Source organism: Monopterus albus, unplaced genomic scaffold, assembly GCF_001952655.1.
Source record: "Monopterus albus unplaced genomic scaffold, M_albus_1.0 scaffold188.1, whole genome shotgun sequence".
NCBI classification, from domain to species: Eukaryota; Metazoa; Chordata; class Actinopteri; order Synbranchiformes; family Synbranchidae; genus Monopterus; species Monopterus albus.
The window spans coordinates 55,792-78,972 of record NW_018128068.1 but is presented as its reverse complement, the minus strand read 5'-3'; the positions used below and the strand labels follow the sequence as shown (position 1 = coordinate 78,972).

General features: G+C 39.0%; 3 protein-coding genes across 3 annotated transcripts in view; 2 read left to right on the top strand and 1 right to left on the bottom strand.

Moving 5' to 3' along the window:
- ylpm1 (YLP motif containing 1) overlaps positions 1 to 1,054 on the top strand; it is a 26,033-nt gene extending 24,979 nt beyond the window's left edge. The window contains exons 25-26 of the mRNA XM_020617330.1: positions 8 to 173; positions 736 to 1,054. Coding sequence (XP_020472986.1) covers positions 8 to 132 — 125 coding nt within the window. The 3' untranslated portion in view covers positions 133 to 173; positions 736 to 1,054. The remainder of the gene's footprint in view (positions 1 to 7; positions 174 to 735) is intronic.
- A 1,630-nt stretch (positions 1,055 to 2,684) lies between these two features.
- LOC109970021 (prospero homeobox protein 1-like) lies at positions 2,685 to 10,767 on the bottom strand. Its single transcript, XM_020617308.1, has 5 exons — positions 10,183 to 10,767; positions 8,358 to 9,684; positions 7,879 to 7,980; positions 7,177 to 7,371; positions 2,685 to 4,322 (listed from the first exon to the last, which is right to left on the bottom strand). The coding sequence occupies exons 2-5, from the start codon at positions 9,681 to 9,683 to the stop codon at positions 4,158 to 4,160; spliced, it is 1,788 nt and encodes a 595-aa protein (XP_020472964.1). The 5' UTR covers position 9,684; positions 10,183 to 10,767; the 3' UTR covers positions 2,685 to 4,157.
- On the top strand, positions 10,722 to 16,908 carry LOC109970033 (dihydrolipoyllysine-residue succinyltransferase component of 2-oxoglutarate dehydrogenase complex, mitochondrial-like; the record flags this gene model as incomplete). The annotated part of the gene is made up of 14 exons (XM_020617329.1): positions 10,722 to 10,772; positions 11,281 to 11,311; positions 11,875 to 11,917; positions 12,040 to 12,104; positions 12,188 to 12,262; positions 12,402 to 12,457; positions 12,556 to 12,664; positions 12,988 to 13,181; positions 13,314 to 13,411; positions 13,543 to 13,673; positions 13,766 to 13,839; positions 13,925 to 14,008; positions 14,178 to 14,345; positions 14,657 to 16,908. Coding segments are annotated over 14 exons (1,314 nt in total), but the record flags the coding sequence as incomplete, so codon positions are not given.
- Positions 16,909 to 23,181: the final 6,273 nt, after the last annotated feature.

Genomic DNA, 23,181 nt, shown 5'->3' with positions numbered 1-23,181 from the left:
GATGAAGAGCAGAAGGATGCGGATCGAAAACGTGCTATCGGCTTTGTCGTCGGTCAAACAGACTGGGAAAAAATAACAGATGAGAGCGGCCAGCTGGCCCAAAGAGCTCTCAACCGCACAAAGTATTTCTAAGGCGATCATCTTATCCCCCCCTTTTTTTCCTTCATTGTAAGGTATGTATGTTTACTCGTTTTTATAATGTTGCTAGGATGGCTGTAGATGATACTGGTGCCCATCTCTGTTGACCAGTATCCAAATTCTCATTTCACATAAGTTGAGAAGAATTTAATGATTTCATGAGGACATGTTTGAGACCTTTTCTTATTACATGCCCTCTGTTGAAAATACACCTAGAGGATCAATAGTTTCTTTTAACTTCAGGTATATGAGAAAACATTTAGCTAAAAATTGGATTAACCCGGTCTTATCTCACCACTGTTCAGCAAGCCATTTCCACAGAAAACACTTGTCTCATATTTCCAAGTTTAGGTGGAGTAAATAGTAAAATATGAATAATCCACAAGTAACTTAAACGTGTTTGTTAGCATGTATGTTTACTGATTAATGATTTCTGTAATGACACAAATGTAGCTGCCTAGTTACCTTTATTTGGAATAAATCGATAGTTAACAGAATATGTCTGAATATATCCGAATTTACAAGACCTTAAATTACTGAGAAAAACACAAATCTGTCTTTTGTCAAATTATCAGTGACTTCCTTCTCTTTTCACAGGCGTTTAGAATGTGAAAACCCTGAAGCTTCCCTGTGGTGAATCTTTACTCATCAAGGTGATGTCGCCAATAGATATCACATTTTTAGTTACTTTATTGATAAGGATACAGTCTAGATGTTTTTTTCTTGTTTTTAAACAGGCACACTGGCCAGTCACAAGTTAATTTGTAGGTTGTAATTTGTGTTATTTCTGGTCATGTACCCTGTATTCACTCATGTTTTTGATGTTTTATACTCCTAGTGTTCATTGTACTGTATACCTGTAGCACATTCTCTTGGTCCATACTGGAAAATAGACAATAAAGACTTCACAAATTTACTAACTTTGTGTGTCGTACTGGAGTTTTTATTCGCTTATTTAACCCCTGTGACTACTTTTAGCATCACTGTAAATGGTTATCGTTAGTTATGAGAATGAGAGAGAATTAATGGCGACCTGACATTTTTGAGTTCTCGTGTACAGGTAAAATGTCCACTCACATCTACTTTCTCTTTGGTAATTCACATGATGGTTTCTGAAAATTTATAATGGTATGACCTGAACAACCCCCCACCCCACCCCACCCCGGGAGACAAATAATAGTTAAACATCATTTAATTTGTATACTGAGCTTCCATATGACATTTGGCACATTTAATTGTGTATTATCAACTTAGACCAAAACATGTTTCATTTTGTAACTTCATATGCTAATTTATCACATCCCTCTACAGGGTTTTCACCTCTGTAGATTGTTTCCTAGGCTCTCAGTGGATGAGATTTTTTTAAGCTAAAGAAAACAATGCTGAGAAGTAATTGCAGTTAATAAGACAATGCCAAAAATCTGACTATTTTGTGCTTCTTGGATTGTCTATGGCTCAATTTGAAGCTTGAATGGACTTTGAGTGTTGCAGAATTGGATCTAATGTAAGTGTATGATTATGGACCTAAAGTCAAGTCTAATAAAAATATTATAACATTACAGTAAATACAGGAACGGTCCAGATGCTACACAGCCCCATTGTCCATGGACCCTTTGCAGAGTACATGGGGTTGTTTCCAAAGATGCCAGATACTTCATGGTCAATGAGACAGAAGTAGCTACACTTGGGAAGTTTGGTGGTTAAGAGGTTAGCACCTGGTTTCGTCAGTGTCAAGTCAGAGCCCAGAGCAGCTTTTCATGACAGTGATGACCAAATGCCTCACGCCTCACTTTATTAATTCCTTTTTTTTTGTTTGTTTTGTTTTTGCAAATGTATTAATCAAAAACTGAAATTCCACATTTACACAAGCATTCAGAGACTTGTAGAAGCCCCTTTGGCAGCAATGGCCTCAAGTGTTCTTGGCTAAGCCTCTGCACACCTGATTTGGGCAGTTTTTCCCAGTTTTCTTAGCAGATCCTTTCAAGCTTTATCAGATTGGATGGCAAGGATCTGTGAACTGCCATCTTCAGGTCTCTCCACAAATGTTTTAAGTCTGTACACTCAAGGAACATCACACTTGTCCTTGTCATCCACTGAGTTGAGAATTGTTATTTTTTTGTTGAGCTGAAACATGAATGAGTAATGAGTTTTTTTATTTGTTCACACTAACCTGTGATGTAAAGAGACCGTGGAGAGAGAGAGAGAGAGAGAGAGAGAGAGACAAGAAAAACTGTAGAAAATAAAGCTCACACATTTATTGTAGGATACTAACAGTTGTACATTGAGGGGCTGGACATGAGTATGTTTGGGAGAGCACCACAGTCATCAATAATCAATCTGTTATAAAGCACCTAAGGACTAGTTCTACAAATAGAGTATCATCATAGAGTAATACATATGATTTAAAAGGAGACTTCCAAACAGAGGAACTTGTCTAGGACCTGATCCTCATTTGACATCACAGCCTTACGTCATTGAAAACATCTTGGAAATGTCCTGGAAAATAACCCTGTAAAACTCTTCTTGCCTGGTTACTCGGTTTGACTGGATGACCAACTCTAGGAAGAATCCTGGTGGCTCCATATTTTGTCCATTTTGCAGTTATTGGGGCTACCATGCACCAAGAAACGCTGTCCTTAAAGCTGAGCTGACTCTGTACGACTTTTATGAGCATTTGAGAGGCAGATCGTTGATCGTTCGGGTCATAAAATGGGCGGCAGAACCCTAAAAGCCCAACTCTAAAGTAGTTAGGTCTAAAAATTGGGCCAAATCTGTACAGTGTCTGCTTGGCTTTAGGAATGGTTTTATATTCTTGCCCTGATTTGGGCCTCACTATTTCATACTGGCTTGGCTTTTGCCCTGACATGCATTGTGAATTGTATAACCTTATACACAAGTGTTTGTGTTTGTAAAGTATGTTGAATCGATTCAGTTCAGGGGGGAAAACAGGATAAACTAGACCACAATTCAAAGTGCCATAGCAAAGGTTCTGAAGACTTTTGAAAATCTGAGATTTAAGTTGTAGTTTTTTTTTTTTTTTATTAATTTGCAAAAATACCTAAAAAATGTGCAAAAAGTGAAGGGGTCTTAATACTTTGCAAAGCGACTATATTCTCAAGTGTTGAGAACAGGTTACTTGAAAAGAAAAATCATACATTAAAATATGAATGTAGATCATATTACATTGTATTGCTGCAATTGAATTTTCGTTACAAACTGAGTGCACATTTACCGAGTGTGATTATTAATGTTACTAGCAGGTATATTCATTTTTAACATTTTAGATCTGCAAATATTGCATTTGTGAAACTAAGGATCTAGAGTTTGGATCCATCAGAAATTTTCATCTGGATTATCAGCATTGTTTGTGGAGTCACTGAAGACAAAAGCAAGAATCATCAGTTACGAGTGAACACAGAACTACTGATGAAGACCACATCTGATTTGCCAACCATAGGGTATCATACTTGAAAGCTGGTGGATGGATCCATATGGTAAGTACAGAAGAAACAAAGAAATATTGCTATTTTAATAATGTGTAAGGAGTGAGCGAGATCATGGACATGATATAGTGATTCAATTTCTTGTGGTTTCCATTTTAAATATCCTGTACATGCTGTTCATAGAAAATGACAGTAATGAGCTCTGCTGAATATAAATGCTTTTTCTTATGTGGACCGTATTTTGTGCTCATTAAAGAAAAATGCTTCCCTAACATTGTTTTCTCTGTTGCTCTTTGTGGCTGATAAAACTTTCACAATTATACAAATATGTATTTTGCTGTATAATATGGCTGATATAGCAAAATACAGAGGTCAAATTACCTCATAATATGAGGTGATGAACACAGGCAAACATTCAACATTACAAACTGGGCCATTAGTCTGCCACAGGTATGGAGATTGGAGACACCCCGTCCAATTTACAATGAAACGATTCACAAAAGAGTTTGCTCATCAAGGCATGAGAAAGTCCGCATTGTGACAGTAACCATTGTGGCACATGACGTCCTCTGGTTTTTACTCAGAGTGAGTTTTGAATTCAGTTGGTACGTCACTGTCCAGTTTACAGATCACCTTGTAGATTGCTTTCTTCCACGATGGATCACGATCTTTGCCCATTGAAAGGGCAATGTAAAATTCTCTCAATGTAATCTCAGCAACTTCAAGGAATCTGTCGGGGACCTGTGAGTCCACAAGAGAAGATAATGAAATCATTAAAGACATTTAAGCTCGTACTCATTCTCCAACATTGTGTGTTTGACATGATCAGAGTCGGGCCTGGCAAATTGTGGTAACAAGCAAAAACCTAGAAAAAAGCCTGATTAATTGGGATGATCAGTAACGCAACATTGACTACAGTGCACACAACAGCCTGTACCTAGTCTGTCTGTATTACTTTTCTGAACCTTTGGTTTTCTTTGTACCTGAGCACTAATACATACACAAATGTTTGTTGTGACTCTGTAATATTGTTCAGTTCAAACAATACAGTTGCCGGTAAGTACTATTATGTTGCCTGGTTAAAACTGCTTTACAGTGCACGCATAATTCAGTCCACTGTCAAAGGCCTTCACATACATGAGGAGATCTGGTGTGTGTGTGTGTGCTTTAGTTGGATAATCCTCCACTTGCCAACATAAACCATCACTATTGTTCAGTTGGAATCACTGGTCTGCCCACTGTACAATGAAAGCAGTTATCTTCTATAAACGTTCAGAAAATAAGTCAAAATAAAATTACAACTTCTCTGACTGCGGTGGAATTTAGTGACTTTAGTCACTTTGTCCTAATGTTTTTTGTGACCCCATGACTTTCTTCTCTCATTTGGCCAAAAGGTCTACTTGTAGAGACGTCATAATCTGATGATGAAATTACCATCATGATGAAATTTTGTGTGCCTATTCATGCTCCTCAGAAGATGAGCCCTTTTCTATTTTTGGATATTCCATGTGCTCGTGCTAAAAATGGCATGTTTTTACACAGACTACAGCACCAGTGAAAGGTTTGGACACTTTGCTTTCAATTCACTGGGAAATCTTTTCACTGGTGCAGTATGTTAGAATGTAATGGTTAAATTTTCTGCTGTCTGCTGAGGCCTTTCTTTAAAATATTATCTCTCTGCCCTTAATTACTCCCGCTGTGCTGACTTTGATCTTGTCTCTTGAAGTAGAGTTCAAGGTTCAGTGTCTCTGCCACTCATCAGGAAATAAGAACAAAAAAAACACGGCAGAGATATGGTGGCCCCAGGACATTTATTTTTATGCTCCTGTGTGTCCTTATTTATATATACCTATTGCTTTTTAATTTTATATTGTCTTTGTAGAAGTTTATTATATAGTGATTTCCATATTTAGAGAGTAAATATTTTGCTCTTGCCCAAAATACTTCAACAGGAAATTTCTAGGTCTTTCAAACCTTAAACATGTGAATTCTGCCTTCCCCAGATAAACAGCTAGCTGTTGAGTCCTTTTTGGTTGCGTAGGTACAGGAGGCTCAGTGACTCATAATGGACAAGTTTTGATTTTAGCAAAAACCCACACAGGTCTCACTCTACACTGACTCTATTCACTGCTGCGTGTAACACACAGAGCTCTTAGTAAAAGGTGGTGTCATATTGGACTACGTTACATTAGGATTTGTCCCTAATTGCATGCATATACATGAGGGGACAGATTATAATTCAGTGCAGTACAGCACCACCACTTACCACTGACCTCAGTGCTTAAATGAATTAAGACCTCTGTGACAGTGTCCACAAAACTGAACATTCAAGGCATCAAGTAGACCATGACAGAATGGCTTTGTTAGATTGCACAAGTGGAAGTGCATGTTACTATATGCTAAATACTGTATGTGGCATGTGGAAGAATACACATGCAAACCAGTTAATATGTTCACTGACTAGCTGTGGTCAGTGTGCACACTAGCAGGGTGGAATGTGGGACTGCATGATAAAAATACTAACCACAGTTACTCCAATAAATCTTTAACTGCAACATACACCCAACACTACATACAGTATCTTGTGTGTTCCGTAGTGTTATTACTAATCTAACTGTGTTTATATATACATTTCACAGTTTTCTGCCTGGGGTTCTGTCTGACTTCTTGTAGTTTTACTAGATTTAAAAAAAAAAACCTCTGTGAAAATGTTTTTTCCTCATATTAATGATATTGTGAGTTCACTTCTGTTCAATTGCAGATGAAACCTGAGATGCCACGCCAAACTTGAAAAAGTAAAATACTCCACGAGGGGTTCATAAACTCTCTAGAAGCCTTTTTCTTACTTTGAACAAACATTTTTGACTTATCATTAAACATAGGTTCCATGAGCCACCTTGGCATATGTGCCAGCTTTGACTTTTTTCTCAGTAAGTTTGAGTATCTGTGGTATATTTTGTTCATAGTGGTTATGGAGTTGAGTATAGCAATTCTAATTAATAATTATAACAATAACATTGGATACATTTCAAATATTGCCCAACTACAGCAATTGAATTTTCATGATTTATGCATCGCTTTGGAATTACCTGTATATGTTAATACATCTAATATAGCCAATAGTACACACAATACATGCATACAGTATAGGACCTCTGGATAAAGTGCAGGTTGCTTTGTAAAGTCTTTGTTTTTTCTGCTGTACTTATTAATAAAACATTATTTAAACAGTTAATGTATCATATGATTGTACTAGATAACCTACAAAATATTTAATGCCTCGACCTATTACAAATGAGATACAGATGCAGTAGTTGAAGTGGACAAATCAGATATTTGTAAAGCTATAGAGACTATAGGAAAAATATAAATGCAACATGAGCACATGCAACAAAAGTGATGGATGTGTTGGCCTGCACATGATAAAAACTGACCTCACTGAAAGTGCTCAAAGCATAAAAAAAGACAGTGATTCTTCAGTGTCCCTACTCTTCATCAGACTTTTGAAAGAGCTACTACACAGATAGGAATTACAAGTCATTTTTAGGAAGATACCATCGGTATTGTGTACAGAGTAAGACGTAGTGTCAGTTACCTGGAAGTCATTGGCTTTGTTGTAGTGCATATTGAGGGCCCTGAAAAGTTCTGATTGTCTCCCCACAGTCAGAACCCTCACATCAGCCACTCCTTCCATGAGAGCGTGTCGGGCAAACTTCTCCATCTGGATGTAATAAAACTCCCTGAAGTTACTGAACCACTTGATGAGCTGAGAGGTGATGCAGCGTGTGAACTGAGAACAAAACACAGAGCGGGTAAGTGAGCTGATGAGAAACTCAGGACTGTTTTGTAACTTGTACTGTAATTCATTTGTATTCATGTGAGAGAAAAGCTGCTCAACATTTTACAGGGCATATTTCAAAATATAAAGAAAAGGAAATGTGTCATTTTTACTGTTTATATAAATACAACAGTGATGCTTGTTTTTAATCCTAATCTGTTTGGTTAGAATGCTGTTAAAAAATAAAAAAACAAAAACCTTGAACTTGTCTGGAACTGATTCTTTATTTTATTATAGAAATTTTGAAAATGTGAAATTACTTTGAAAATGTCCTGCATGTCATGATTTTCAGATTGTGTTTTGATATAGGATTAAAACTCTTATAAATGGCACAAAAGTGTTTGCTTAAATGCAAAATACAGCAACTTTCCCAAGACTGTGATGAATACTATATATTTTCACAGTAAAATGAAATCATGTTTTCTAAATCTTAAAATGACACTGGTGGTGTTTTCTCACCTGCACATCATGGAAACACATCTTCAGTACCAGTGAGCTCGGATAGCGAGTGTAGAAGAACATAAGTTTTGCTTTCTTCAGATGGTTTGTGGTCAGACCCTCCTAAATGCACCAGTGTTAAGTGAAATAAAACACACATCCTACACATAACAATACAGTTAGGCTTTTTTTTTGTTAATGCAAACATTTTCTCCAAGCTGGAAAGACTGCAATATTCTTCAAAGTGTGGACAATCAAAGGGAGCCCTTATTGGATTCTTAATAAAGATGTAAAACTGGTGTTGAACAGATTCATTCTAAAGCACACACTGTACGTGGGGCAACGACAAGGTTTTAGACACAGTGAGTTGTTATTTCAACCTCTCATAGGCAGAGGGAGGATTGCATCTAAATGCTGCTGCTTCAGAAGCTATTCTGATTCTACGTCAAGAGAAGAGAACATAAAATGGACTACATCAGTGTTACAAGATTAAAGGATACATTCAGCATGTACAGCTTATTCCTCACCAAACTATCAGATTCGATCTTGACATGAGGGAGACACAGGCTTTCTAAAAGTGTTGGATCCACTGACACAGGATGAGTCTGTGGGCTTTTCATAGACCTGGAGTTGACCTTCGATCTCACCTTGACTGAATTCCAATATGTGTCAAATGTCTCAAGCTTTGCTTGAGCAGCTTCAGAGGGTTCGTCTTGCAAGCATCTGAGGGCATGCTGGTGCACGGCATTGTGATTCTTCTCTGGTGGCTGATCTTCATGCACAGTGGAGTCAAGTGGAGGTTTTGGGTGATGGTGAGCTCTCAGTCTGGACTGGAGTACAAAGTTGTCAGAGCTTTCTAGCTGAGGCTTTTGTACAACCAGAGACAGAGCTTCAGTTTGAACATCTGGCACTTGTACCTCTGCATTCTCATAACATGCAAGTCTTAATTTATTGTCTTTACACACTGATGACTTAAGAGACACATCAGTCTCTACAGTCCCACTGTTGTCGTTTGGTGATGTCTGCAGAAGTGGCATGCTTTTGAAAATAGAGTCAACGCTCCTGCTGACAGCTCTGGACAGTTCATACTTCAAAACATCAGCCATTAGCTTTATTCTATCAGGTCTGCTTTGAAAGTAGTTCATCAGTTTCACCTTTTTCCATCCCTGATATTTTGTATTGGAGCTGCTTTCAAACCTGCTGTATGAATCCCTTGGAGAGTTGTCAGGAGAGCCGCTACACATGGGATAGTTTTCTTCTTTGCTACTGTCTGTTGGTTCAGTTACAACATTTTTAAACCTTGTTCTGAGCCGCTGATGCTGATTCTCATGCTGCTTTTTTTTTGTTTGGCTGTGACTTGTTGCGCCAGAGCCACTTCTTTCCGTGTTTTCTTGATGTGAAGGCAGTTCTTGAATCCTTTCCTTTTCCTGCACACAGTCCGTCTCCTCATGCTGATTTGTCGTCACCTTTAAACAGTACATACCAGGAGAGCCGGTCATGCCTTTGATGATATTTTCTACTCTGGCACGTTTTGCTTGGTGGCCGCTGTTTACGTTCCAGACATGGTGATCGCAAGAACTGTATCTGGGATTGAGCTCCAGTTTACTGGAAAAGATCAAACTTGAACCAGCTTCACTGCTGCTGTAATAGGCACTCTCTGGTAGCATTTTCATGTTCTCATTGTCACTGTGTAAAGTCACAGAAACATTTGATACATCAGGCGGTGCAGGGTCAGGTTGAAAATGGGAGAGTTGCTCTGCAGGGCAGTCTTCAAGGCAAATGTTGCTGGAGGTAAACATGCCTTTGCCCCAAAGACTTGGATTCATGCTTGATGGGTTAAAAAAGACAGCAATGAAGAAAAAAAAACACTATCATATGTAATGCAAGTGTTGTAAGGAATGCTGCAATTTTGGATTTGTCACAGTAGCAAATGCAATGAAAGGGTTTTGGTTTTTGGTTCATTAATTAAAATTGTTTTGCAAATAGTAATAAAATAAAATATACTACTTATGTTGTGGCTATATATTTTACTACAAAGCAGAGATATTTTTCTGATAAAAATGTTTTTTTTATGTGAATTGGCCATTTACTATACAGTAGTTTGCAGTTCTGCACAACTAGCAGGAACAAAATAGTTTAAAAAATATTTGTCACTCTTCTGTATCAATGCTCTAGATGGTTTCTCAGTTGCATTTTTTTAGTTTAGTTTATATTTTAAAACATTCAGTCCAAAGTTAAAAGTTAAAATATTCCTGGAGTGAAAATATAGCATGCAGCTGAGATATGGAGAAACCGCAGCTACAGTAGAAACCGATGATAACCTACCTGTTGCCTTTCAGAAAGGACCAGTGGAGGCTGCAGGTCTGCACAGTCTCTAGTCTTGAACACGATTCAGTTATTTGTACCGGTCCAGCTGAGAGCCCCTCCAGAAACCAGGAGGTGTGGTCAAATATGCCAACTTATCCCGTCCCTACGCGCAACGCAATAACACTATTATTTGAAGAGTTCATGCTTGGTTTTTTTAAAGATTGCTGTGTAAACTATTTTCTTATCATTTTACGAAATAGAGGGGTCCTGCCTAATTTAAAAAGTTATATAACATTGTTTATAACCTGATGTAGGCGATATTACACTCTTGTTTTTTAAATGTAAAACAAAAAAACCTTTTCACCCTTTTCATAATGTTTCAGGCTGTAGTTTATAGTGTACAGTGTGATTCATTTCCAGTCCCACACCGGCTCCCGCCCCTCTCCGGCCAGCCGCAGTGGTTCCTCCCACTCGGAACGCCCCCGCCCCCTCCCCCGGGGGACCAAGCAGCCGCATACCGCTACCTCCTCCGGGCATGCATCCGCAAGTTGGAGTGATGTTATCACAATCCCGATGTGCTTGGCCGCTCGCTGTCAGCGGTGAGCCGGGTAGGTTGAAGAAATGGGCGAACTTTGTCTGTGTATTAGCGTTAACTGTAAAACCGCTCCAGACACAGCTAGCGTTAGCTGTTAGCTATCGTATAGCAGACGGTAGCTTGTGGAGTAGGGCCTCTACCAGGGACAGACACCGGCAGCTTCATGCAGCTTAAGTTTGTCTAGAAGCTGAGAGTACTGTCCGGTTTAACTGTCTGACTTATCATACTTTTATTTTAGGTCAAACCATCGCGTAATGTTAGTGTCACCCACCAAGTCATGACACTGACAAGCTAAGAAACTAGCTAGAACCTCAGTCCCCTATTAGCTATTTTATTGGCTTTTCTGCTTGGCATTATATGAAGCAGACCTCACAGGCTAATGGTAGCATTGAAACTCTTAATTCACTGCATCTCTAACAACCCTTTGGCAGGTAGCTTGGGTTAAAGCTGACGGTATAACTGTACACATACACACAAAGACGTATTAATTTTATTTTTTTTACACTTTTGTTCTTTTTTAGGCAAATGTACTGGTCCAACAAAATGCACCAGGTAAGTACTGTATGCTTCTAACTACATAGACCATTCCTTCAACTGGATTTGAAAACCTCAGCAGTAATGAAATATTTAAGACTGCTACCTTTATTTTATTGCTTGTGTAACGAGCTCGGGGATGGTGCCATCCAAAGCAGAATCACTTTTGATTGTTAAATGACTGAACCTACAGGTACAGTGGCCCTAAGAGTTCAGAAAATGTCCTGCAACTTAAGAAAACATTAAAAATATAGAAACATCGTTGCCACTTTGACAACAGAGTCACAATATTATAGGGGACAAAAGTCACTAAATACAGAAACTAGCTGCCAATACAGAGAACAGAATCAGAAAAAATAAAGATATCTATAATACTATCTGAGCCATGCAATCAGACCATCTTGTTTTTAATTTTCAGGTGTTTTCTTAAGTTGCAGTGCATCAAACTCTTCAGGGCCACTGTTCTCAAGTGGATAACTGCAGCCTTCAGGTAACTGCACCCATACTTCTTGTTAGAGCTACAAGAAAACCAGTCATCACAGCTTGTGTTGATCTTTCTCTTTGCTCTCCTCACCTTCAAGGCCTCTCTGTCTGCAGTCAGCAAGATTGCCGGAGTTCTCGGAAGTAAGTGCTCGCTTCCATTCACTGGTCTCGTCTGTACTTTAATCATCATTGAAGAATGAAGTCATTTGTACATTTGCCTAAAACTGCAAATAATTTTTTTTGTTTTGTTTCTTGTCATTTAGATGTGTATTTCAGTCAACAGCAAATGTCTTCCTCACGAGATACTTCAAGACATCTGCTGTTCACAGTATGTATTGCAACAGTTCTCAGCATAATGTACTGAACTCACCTGTGCTCAGTTGTTAACTGGCAGTAACTTTTTTCGTACAGGGGATGAAGTAGTCATAGTCAAGACTCCTGCATTTGCAGAATCTGTTACAGAGGGAGATGTGAGGTGGGAGAAAGGTTAGTATTTGTTAACATATGATTGGTACACTGTTTAACAGGTGTCACTCTCCCACATTGTATCATTACTGAGCCAAATTTTGAACATTAATGCCATTTCTACATATGAACAACATGCTCCTTCATTGTTATGTTTTAGCTGTGGGGGACTCAGTGACGGAAGATGAAGTGGTGTGTGAAATTGAGACTGACAAGGTATAAACAAGAACCTATAATCATCTGTATGATTTTTTTTTTTTTTCTTAATCAGAGTAAGAAAAATTGCACAAAACCTGTGTGTTTTGTACTTCCAGACCTCTGTACAAGTCCCTGCTCCAGCAGCTGGTGTAATTGAGGAACTGCTGGTGCCTGATGGAGGGAAGGTAGAAGGAGGAACGCCCCTTTTCAAATTACGTAAAGGAGGTGTGTTACATGAATTAGAACTGGGTACTGTTTTAGGGTTTTCTCTGTATGCATGCATCAACCTGAGCTTCAATACCATTATCAAAACAGTGTAGAATGCTGTGTTGATACAATGCACTATAAAACTAACACTGATAGGATTTTTAAGAGTACATATCAGATCACATTTCTGATGCTTTAGTCAACAGACATGGTTCAACTGATACCTAAACATTTCACTAGTAGAACATTTGCTCTTTGTAATGTTATGACAGTCCTGTGAACAGACTGAGGAACAATGTGTGTCACACCAAATTTGTCCCTCTTTACTTATGTTCCCTCAGCTGCTGCTAAAGCTGCATCCTCCTCACCTGCAGAAGCACCAACAGTGGCGGCTGCAGCCCCCCCTCCTCCTCCAGCAGATCCACCTGCAGCCCACGCTGTCATTCTTCCAGTGCCTCCACAGGCTGCCAAAGCCAAACCTGGCATGTTTTCTTCCCTAGCATTTAAATTTACAGATAGCATTATTTACTGTAATGTATGTATGAGTATCTGAGTAGGTCTTTTAACTCATCCTGTCTTTCCCCCTCTGTCTTCATGTAAAAAGTGCAAAAGTGTAAAGAGGTGGTTCACAGATTTATTTTTTCTCATTTGTTTTCCTGCTGTCTAGGTGAAGATGAACCGTATGAGGTTGAGGATTGCCCAGAGACTGAAGGAGGCTCAGAACACCTGTGCCATGCTGACCACCTTCAACGAGGTGGACATGAGGTGAACCACAGCAGCTTCTGAATGGATTACTCCAACTGTGTGTACAGCAGTGTACACACACTTTGTCACATGTCACTTTGATTGTGCTTCCTCACTAAATATTCTCTACTGTATCCCCAATTTTCTTTCAGCAACATTCAGGAAATGAGAAAAAGCCATAAAGATGCTTTCTTAAAGAAGCACAACATCAAGCTGGGTTTTATGTCAGCGTTTGTGAAGGCTGTAGCACACGCTCTGACCGACCAACCTGCTGTCAATTCTGGCAAGAACACTGGCTTCACTTTTTTGTCTTTTGCTCCAGCTCAGAATGAGCGATAGTCTCTGTCACTGTGATTTTTTTTTTTTTTACTACAGTTATTGATGATGCAACCAAAGAGATTGTCTACAGAGATTACATAGACATTAGTGTTGCTGTTGCAACTCCAAAGGTACGACAACTTTTGGCACTACAAAACTTTTGTATAAAAATTGTTGCTAGTTAACACTGACTGCATTTGAGTATTATTTCTTTAGGGACTTGTTGTACCAGTAATTCATAATGTTGAGACCATGAATTTCACTGACATTGAAAAGGCCATCAGTGCTTTGGGAGAAAAGGTAAAATACTTTGTGCTGTAGGTGAAAACACTGACACCTTAAGATTATCTGTTATTAAGAGCACCAGTCTGTCCCAGATATTTGTCATGTTAGACTGCTGTGCAATCTAAAATTAAATCCTTATTTTTAATCAAGAAAATGATGCAGTTCTTTGTGGTTTGTGTTTCAGGCTCGTAAAAATGAGCTTGCTGTTGAAGATATGGATGGAGGCACCTTCACCATCAGCAACGGTGGAGTGTTTGGCTCATTGTTTGGCACACCCATCATCAACCCTCCGCAGTCTGCCATCCTGGGCATGCACGGCATCTTTGACCGACCTGTGGCCATCAATGACAAGGTGAGATTAAAAATTACCAGGGGCACTTTAGCAAATTGAAGGTGGGCAGAGTAGCAAAGGCATCATAATTCTGTACATCTCCCACCCCTGCCCTACATGTGAAGCAGGGGTGGCACTCCAGAGGAGAGGAGAGACATGTTAGGAACCAGGCAGTAAAGTAAAAGTAAAGGACTGACATTGGATTGGCTTTATCTTAGCCTGTACTTATCCTTAAGAAGTGCTCAGGACACCTCTAACAGAGTTCTACTATTTCTCACAAGCCGATGCCTTTAAACGTGAGTAAACTTTAAAACTGTTTTCTGCTTTATCAGGTTGAGATCCGGCCCATGATGTATGTGGCACTGACGTATGACCACCGCCTCATTGACGGCAGAGAAGCGGTGACTTTCTTACGCAAGATAAAAGCAGTAGTGGAAGATCCACGAGTGCTGCTTCTGGACATGTGACGTTTCTAACCACCACATTAAACTTTATTTTATAGCTCAGCTGCATAAAATGAACTCCACATCACAAGAAATGCACAGATTTGCCTACTCAGCTTTTTGTAACTGTTGAGTCACACTGCAGGGGGGACACTGAGGTTGTGTTCCAACACTCATATGGAGCTTAAATATGCTGTGTTATCTGTAGGGAGTAGGGGGGGTAACGATCCATCATTTGGGATCAATATATCGATCAAACACCCCGTGATATCATGACATTGATGCAAAATGTAAACGATGTTTTGTGTGCTTTTATTTTGACAGCCAGCACTTAAATGGCACTTGAAAGTGAACAGAGGAGCTCAATAAACGCTAAATATTATACTTCTGTTATATTTTTGTTAAAAATATAATTGTGTCAAATAGGCAGATATTAGCTTGATACTGTATCAATCAGCAACCATTGAATTAAATCAAAATTTGTTCGTAGCATATTTTTAAGTATGTACAAACATCAGAGCGCTGGCAAAGCAAATCGATATAGGATCGTATCGTGATGAGTGGCGATTTACACCCCTAGTAAGGAGTGATGCAGTTATCTGCAGTTGGGCCCTGGCTAAATCAACAGAGCTAAAAGAACTTTCTGTCTTTTATCAGCATTTGCTTGCTGCATTTGAATGTACCAAAGACATATTTACAACACGTCTCAGGGCTACAAATGGTGTATCACACACAAGTGTGTTGTTACAGCCATATGACATATGCAGTAGTAGCTAAACTTGTCACAGTTGTAATCACAAATGGCTTTTCCAGGCGTCTTGTTAGTTGGTGCTCCTTAGCCACTTTTCCCACAACAGGACCAAGCAGAGCTCTTTCAAAGTTGTTCAAGATGTTTTAATGTTAACAGGGCTGAAAGGTTTCCTTGGCTTGCTGCTAGTCTTTGTAATCAGCTGCAGGTTGGATAGCACAATCAGCGGCCATAAAATCAGGGTATGTAACAGCGCCATGCCTTCAAATCCATGTCGTCTGTCTGATGAGCATGTGCTGGAGGTGACTGTTCAGTTATATTCCTGCTTCACACCATCATCCATGGCCTGTAGTGATTTGTTTTAAACCTGTCTGGCCATTAAGTAACCAGCGATCAAATTGTTATGAGCTTTTAGTTAAATGTAAATTCACTGTTCATTAGCAGAAACTGTACAAAACACAAACCAGATACTGTACATCATATGCATGTATGTACAGTGGCTCCACAAAGTATTCAGACCCTCTCACTTTTCTGCACATTTGATTGTTTTGCAGATTTCATTTTAAATGGATAACGGTATCATTTATGCCCATTAGTCTACAACCAACAGCCCAAACAGGACAAAGTGAAAACATGTTTTTAGAGTTTGATTAAAAACCAAATACTGAAATCTCTCATTTACACAACTTTATATAAACTTACTCATTTACTTTTGAAGCTGTTTTACAGTGACCGCTGGAGTCTTGGTCCCTGACCCAAGGTCCACTTTGCAGGATTACTTAGTTTGGCTGAACGGTCGACTAAAGGATGAGTCCTGGTGGTTTGAAACTTCTTCCATTTCACAGTTATTGAGGCCACTGTGTACTGGAAACGCACAAAGTTCTAGATGTGGTTTTGTAGCCCTGCCCTCATCAGTGTCATGATCTGCAGAGAGCTCCTAGGACTTAATGGCTCGGTTTTTGTCGTGATGTACACTGTGAATTTTGGGACCTTATGTACATGTGTGTGCCTTTATAAACACTGTTCAGTCAGTTTTCCACAGGTGGACTCCAGTCAAGTTCTACACATCTCAAGGAAAAGTAACACAAGCAGGATGCACCTGACCACAATTCGGTGCATGTTTTTATTTTGCCATGATGTGTTACTGAGTGTGGATTCATGGGAAAACATGGCAGTTTTATCAGTCACTGTGCAAAAGGTGAAGCAATCCCAATACATTCTGAAGCCATTGCATATACAATATGTTGTTAATTTATGGGCAATATAAAACGCACAATTGAACAGCGGGTTTGTTTTTGAACTCCAGTACTGGATTTTGTCATTGTTACCTGATATGTATACTTGTATTTACTGTATTTAAAGAAACAGCTTTAAATATTAAACATCTCTAGAGCTTTAAGTACTGAAACTTGTTGAGCACATTTACTTTACAAACTTGATGATTTGCCACTAATCCAACAGTGATTTTCAAGCAATTAGTTGATTAGTTTTGTCGTTGACTGTTAAGGAGCAGCAGTTTTCAGTTTCCAAACAGTAACATGGGAACTTGCCCTGCTATTACCTTTTATCATTGAAATGGAATTTATTAGTTGGGAATTCTGTTATCTGTTTTATGAAGTTGTTAGACCAGTCAATCGGTTTTCTGGTTACACATTAACTAATAATGAACATAAGTTAGCTGCAGCCCTATGAAGTAATGCCAAGTTGCACTGGACCACAGAAACTGTTGACTGCTCATTTCACCTTAGCTTTTATCTGTGGAGAAAATGCATGGCAAAATACAAGCACATAGCCGAGGCAGGAACGTCTTCGCGGTCAGTCTTTGCTGTACCATTTTATCTCGTGCCAAGTCTGTTTTGCTCCCCGATGCTCGGCTGCAGATGAACTCTGTGCCAAAGACAGATCTTCAAAGCATCATTTGCCAGCCTGTCACTCAGCTCTTGAGCAGCTCCAAATAAAAGGATCATCTCTGACTGAGTCTTAAGGGTTGCTTGGCCCTTTCTCCCGCTTAACAAACAGGCTGAAGTGTGTGCAGCTGTGTATGATACCCCTTCAGTATTTCTGTTTACTTTAATAATCACGGGGGGAAATGGGTCCTAATGTGCGTCTTTGTTTCTCTGCCAGCACCTACACAAATGTCTAAACAACACTGTTTGGAGGAAAAACACAATTCATTATGTGAACACAAAAACTCCAACATTAGATTACCATGAGAATACTGGAGGCCCTAATGGGCCTGAATACAGCAAACAATGATACAAGGGATCCTTTCATTTAATTATTTACTTTCATTACGCTCAAGATTCCATTAGCACTTTCGAGATCATGTTAATTGGCTGCGTGTGCCAGTGGGTGCATAGATATCTGAAGGGTTTGTTGGCAGGTTTTTGCTTCGTCTTCAAAATCTGGCCAAATCTGTGAATTTCCAATTGGACTGCTCAATAAGATGTGGGTTTTAAGTCTTTGTGTCCATTCACATGAAAGATGGCCCATTAGAAATTGGCAGCTAGCTGTTTGTTTTCATTAAGCCACATCAGAGGGATCATTTACCTAAATTATTCACTTTTTTCTCTCTGTCTCTCGCTTTCAAATAAGCTAATTGCGTATATTGTTTAATGAAGATTTCTCCTTTAGTCCAATTTCTAAAAAGTGTGCTTTGGCTTTGAGGAAATACAAATATTAGTAGCCAAACTTGTGCATTTACATTTTTATTCCCAAACTTTTACATAGCCATGTACACCCTATAAAGTTTATGAAAAGTATGCAAAGTACTCCTCTTTTTGTGGTACGTCACACATTTTGTAAAATGTGTAGTTCTTGTATGTTCAAATTACAGTTTGGCCTTTTTATTCATGCACATGCCCTATAAATACAACTGGGGACAGATTCATTTATTTTACTTAGGATTCTAGCAATAAATGTATGAAAGCAGAAGTACAGTATAACTACATTTAGTACTGTTTGTTTTAATATTGTCTGGATAGAAAAGCAAAACATAGCTTCACTACTTTTAAATGAATGAAGATGCCAGTGACTCATTTTATATATTGATGGTTATAGTGTACTGCATGTTTGTCTGTGCAGTTCCTCTGATTTTCACATTTTGATGTGTTCTGTAACTTCTTTTAAAAAGGGTCCATGTATTTATTTTTTATTGCAGTGTTTTAAAGTCACCAGCTGTCCGCAGGTTAACTGGAAACAAATCAGCACGTCCTGTAAAAGAAAGACACTGGATCTACAATATACTGTATACCCAATGCAACAAACAGATAGGAGCTTTTGTGTGTATTTCTACAGACGCTGGTTGTTTACAATTGTTTCCACCTCCGTAACAATCAAATAAGGGAAGTCAATAGATACAGTATCATTTTTGAATATTCTACACTAGAGCAGTGAAATAACTTTGTTGGTGTTGAAGTAGTAAAACACTGGAACAGTTGAATTTACACTCTTGTGCATCCTCTCATGGAGCCACATGGTAAATAATTCTACTCGTAATTAGTGTTGTCTTCTGGATATGATATGGTGTTTAAAACTATTTTTTGAAGGGATGTGCCCATATATGGAGTGGATTTAAGCAATCTAGGTTTTGCATCTCGTTTTTTATGAAGATACAGGCAGTTTTTTTGCACATCAGGATAAGAACCTTGGTATCTCTGATGTTCAGTTTAACAACTTTTAACAAACCGAGAAATTATAAAAGCTGCCAAAAAAAAACTATGAAAGCAGAGATTCCTCGTTTGCTTTTAACAATGATAATGGTGACATACTTGTCTGAATTCGTGTTGTAGTGCTTGTACTGTTTCATCTGATGGCGATAGAAGAGGAGACGGAGTACAAGATGCCTTCGGAGCTCTCTGGCAGCCACATAACAGACTGGAAAACCATCCTTTAGAGACTAATTGTAAATGAAGAGGAGGAGCTGAATGGTCTTGACCACAGTGATGAAGTCAGTGTGGACATAAAAATTTTGATAGCAGTCACAGCGACTACAGCCCCCTGCACATGGTAGCCTGTTGGCAGCACTGGGCAGCAACGCTAACGGTAATGAAGTTATAGGTGAAGATACAGGTGCTGCCATGGGAGCCAGCCATCATGCTAAAGAAGATGACCTGCTGCCTGGATCCAGGAAGAGGTTGTGATGAAGGTGAAGAAAACAGCAAGCAGTTCAGGTGGTAGTTTTGTTTCCTGACACTTGCCTCAAATGATTAATTGTTAATCACCAAACAAGAACTTATACAGCCAGACAGGTGTTATTACTATGTCTTGATCCACTTCTTTGAAGCAAATCAAAGATGTTCCACAGTAAACACAAACGGGGCAGTCGAAACCCATGTGCTCTGATTATTCTTCTTTAATTAGAGCTCATTATTTATGGACACAGGATACAAAGAATATATGCAGGTGAAACGATCATTGTCTACTGTGTGGTTACAACTGGAGCCACCTGACAGACACAGGCTGCCTGTTAGATATCGCACCTTGAGACAATTCATCAGCACACCCTTAATAATCGTACTCTGCGGGGCCTGCATAAGTAATGCTGCGCATGCATATTCACATTTCCTTTACAGCCCATTTCATTCAACACTAACCAATGTGGCAAAACAACTAGCTTGCATCTGGCCCTATTCGTTCTCTCCTCTCAGTCCTTTGATATGGACGCCAGCTGTCTTTTTCTTCTTCCTCTTGTTCTGTTGTCATACCAGAAGATTATTTTTGGATGGACAGAATGAAGGTAGAGGGCCCTGCGATTCAGCTGTAGACACAGCTGGTAGCGCTGAGGTGGGTGCAGCTGGTTGGTGTCAGAGGTTCAAGTATTCACACCAGACATATTTGGGTTGAGATAAGAACTACAACAGGCAGGAGAAGGTAAGGGTGGGGGTCACTGATGTCACAGGAAGCTACTATTCAGGTGCACCTGTCACTGGAACCGCATACTATTAGCTTTGTAATGCAACTTCCTCCTCCTTAATAAGCATTATTATACTTTGCAAAAATGTGAAACTGGGCCAGAGAGATCTGAATTACAAAATGGAGGACTTCCGGGTTGTGCTAAATAATACTGCCAGACTATAAAGAACAAAAAACAGCAAGTTGTAACTTTTATTTAAAGGTGTCTTATCTGCTCTCCTACATCCTCATCTTAGCGGTGCTGTATGTCTCGATGACAACTCACAATCTGACTGTAACAAAGGAACAACTGCACATCACATTCATCGTTCAGCCCAGGTGAACCTGCTCTTCTTACTTTCTGAACTGTAACAATAAAGATCTCTGTGTGTATGCTGCTGCATTCAATTAAATTTTCCTGGTAAAGCCAGAAATGAACTGTAGTCCATCTACCTAACATGTGGCCCATGTGTTCTCCTCCTGACCACATAGTCATCCTGTCAAATTGCTGCATAGTGCGCATTAAGACATGACTGCTGTGTGATTCATTATGTGAACACAAATGTCTACGTGTTCAAACACTCAGTTGACACATGGATTCAACTCACCCATAAGGCATCAGCAAAGCATTTAGCACTAGAATCATCAAAATAATTTCCTGCCAGAATAAGGAGAAATTAGGTTAATTACTAATCTTTAAAAAGGTAAGTTGCACCCTTAATCTCATAGGTACATGTAAAAAAAAAAAATCTTGAGAGGATATAGCTGAGCACCTGAAAGTTTGAGGGATTTGACGTAATTACTGTTTGATAGCATTATGGAGATTCTGGAGACAGGCAGCATTAGTGTAATCTGGTTGGACAATTTAAAGAATATAAAACTGGACACGGAAAAGTAATCAGCATACTCTTACCTCATCCCCAACCGTAACTATAAATATAATTACTAATTAGGATGTTCTTGTGTTTCATATACCTTTGAGACAAGAGGTGAGTGTCAAATAATGCATCTATCATTAATGAACACTGTGCTCATTTTAACTTACCGTCTGTTTCCAGATTGGTGTCCCACTCTTCATCACTGTTCAGCTCTGGGCCCCCAGGTGCGCTCCTGGTGGTCCTCCATCTGGCCCTGGCTTCCTGTAGGTAGGACCGACTGCTGGGTTGACACCTGCTATTGCTCTTGAAGAACTGAACTGTCCTAAACAGGTCTATGACACCACAAGATCCTCAGAGCCTCACCTGTACCTTCAACACACCTGCACAAACCCCTGAGGAGGAGAGAGGTGAGTCTGCCTGTTAGTGAACGTTTCCCCTGACAGAATGAGAATGAATCATCTTCTCTTGACAGGTAGCTCATTCTATAGCTAACGTTACTTACGTAAAAGGTTCACTGTGGCTGCTTTGCCGAGCTCAGGTGTTACCTTGACAATGAAGGCAAGAAACTGTCAGTTCTAAATACGCTAACTTTAGTAATGACGAGAATGCCAGTATAATAAAAACAGTTGGAAATTAAAACGGTTTTGCCATAAACTCTGTTGTTATGAAGAGAAGCATAATGAAATAACATTTATAAAACATAATAAAAACAAGTTCCAAATATTTAACTAAATTGTAAAGATGTTTCATTATTTTACAATTTCATGGTCATGATAAAATGGTGTATATTAATTCATATAATTTTTATATAGTCTTATTTATTTAATTATGAACATTCTGGAGCTCATACGTCTCAGCGAAAATAAGGATGAGAAAATGGATGACAAATTATGTTAAAAAAAAAACACAATACATGTGTGTTTATAGTAGCCGATCACATATCAATCAGTAGTTGGTATGATATTGTGAAGACTGATTTACTGCACGTCGTTGTTCACAACAATGTCCAATAGATGGGGCTGTTGACTGTAAACTGTTTAAGTCCTGCCATATAGTTTGACCATATCTGCTGTGTGGTTGGTGCAGTTTCTGCAACATCCCAAACTAGACAGTTTATTAGGGAGCGGGCTCCTGAGCACAGTGCCAGACTGAAAGAGACCTAGAATGACTACGAAAACAACACAGCTGTGGCCTTTTTCCACTATTTGCAGTCATTTTGTGTCTGTTTTGTATGTACTTCTGTAACACTCTGTAGGTGCTGTGCATCTATTTGTGGCCATTATGCTTTTTGTAGTCATTTTGTGTCTGTTTGCATTGTCTGTATGACACTGTGTGGTTGTTATGCATTTCTTTGTGGCTATTAAGCATTTATTTATAGTCATTTTTGCATGTCTTGGCAGTATTTTTGTGCCTCTTTGTACTTGTTTTGGGGGCTTTGTGGTCATTTTGTGTCTTTGTGAGCTCTCTACATCCAGTTGTGGCTGTTTTGTGTCTTTAAGTCATTTTCCAACAAAATAAATGTAATCACACTTCAAACAGCCTGGTTAAATAGGCCGGTTAAATAATCCATGTATGATCCCCACAGACTTTATGCTCACCTTTTGTTCTGTCAGCTCTGTCAGAGGTCTTTACTGTAAGGTCATTTTTAGGTCACGGGGTGGTTGGGTTAGTGTGAAGTTTTGCTATAGCATGACTGTAAACTGTCAAGAAATCAAAAAATGTTTTCTATGGAGACATGTTCTTTCTGTCCAGCATTAAATGTCAATGAGTGTAGTGAGGTTTTGTTTCTCCTTCAGCAACAATTTCAGCAACACGACTAGTGTTGTATTATAACTAAAAACAATGCTACAAAGTGTTCTTTAGATAAAAAGAATAGGACATGACAGGTTAACAGA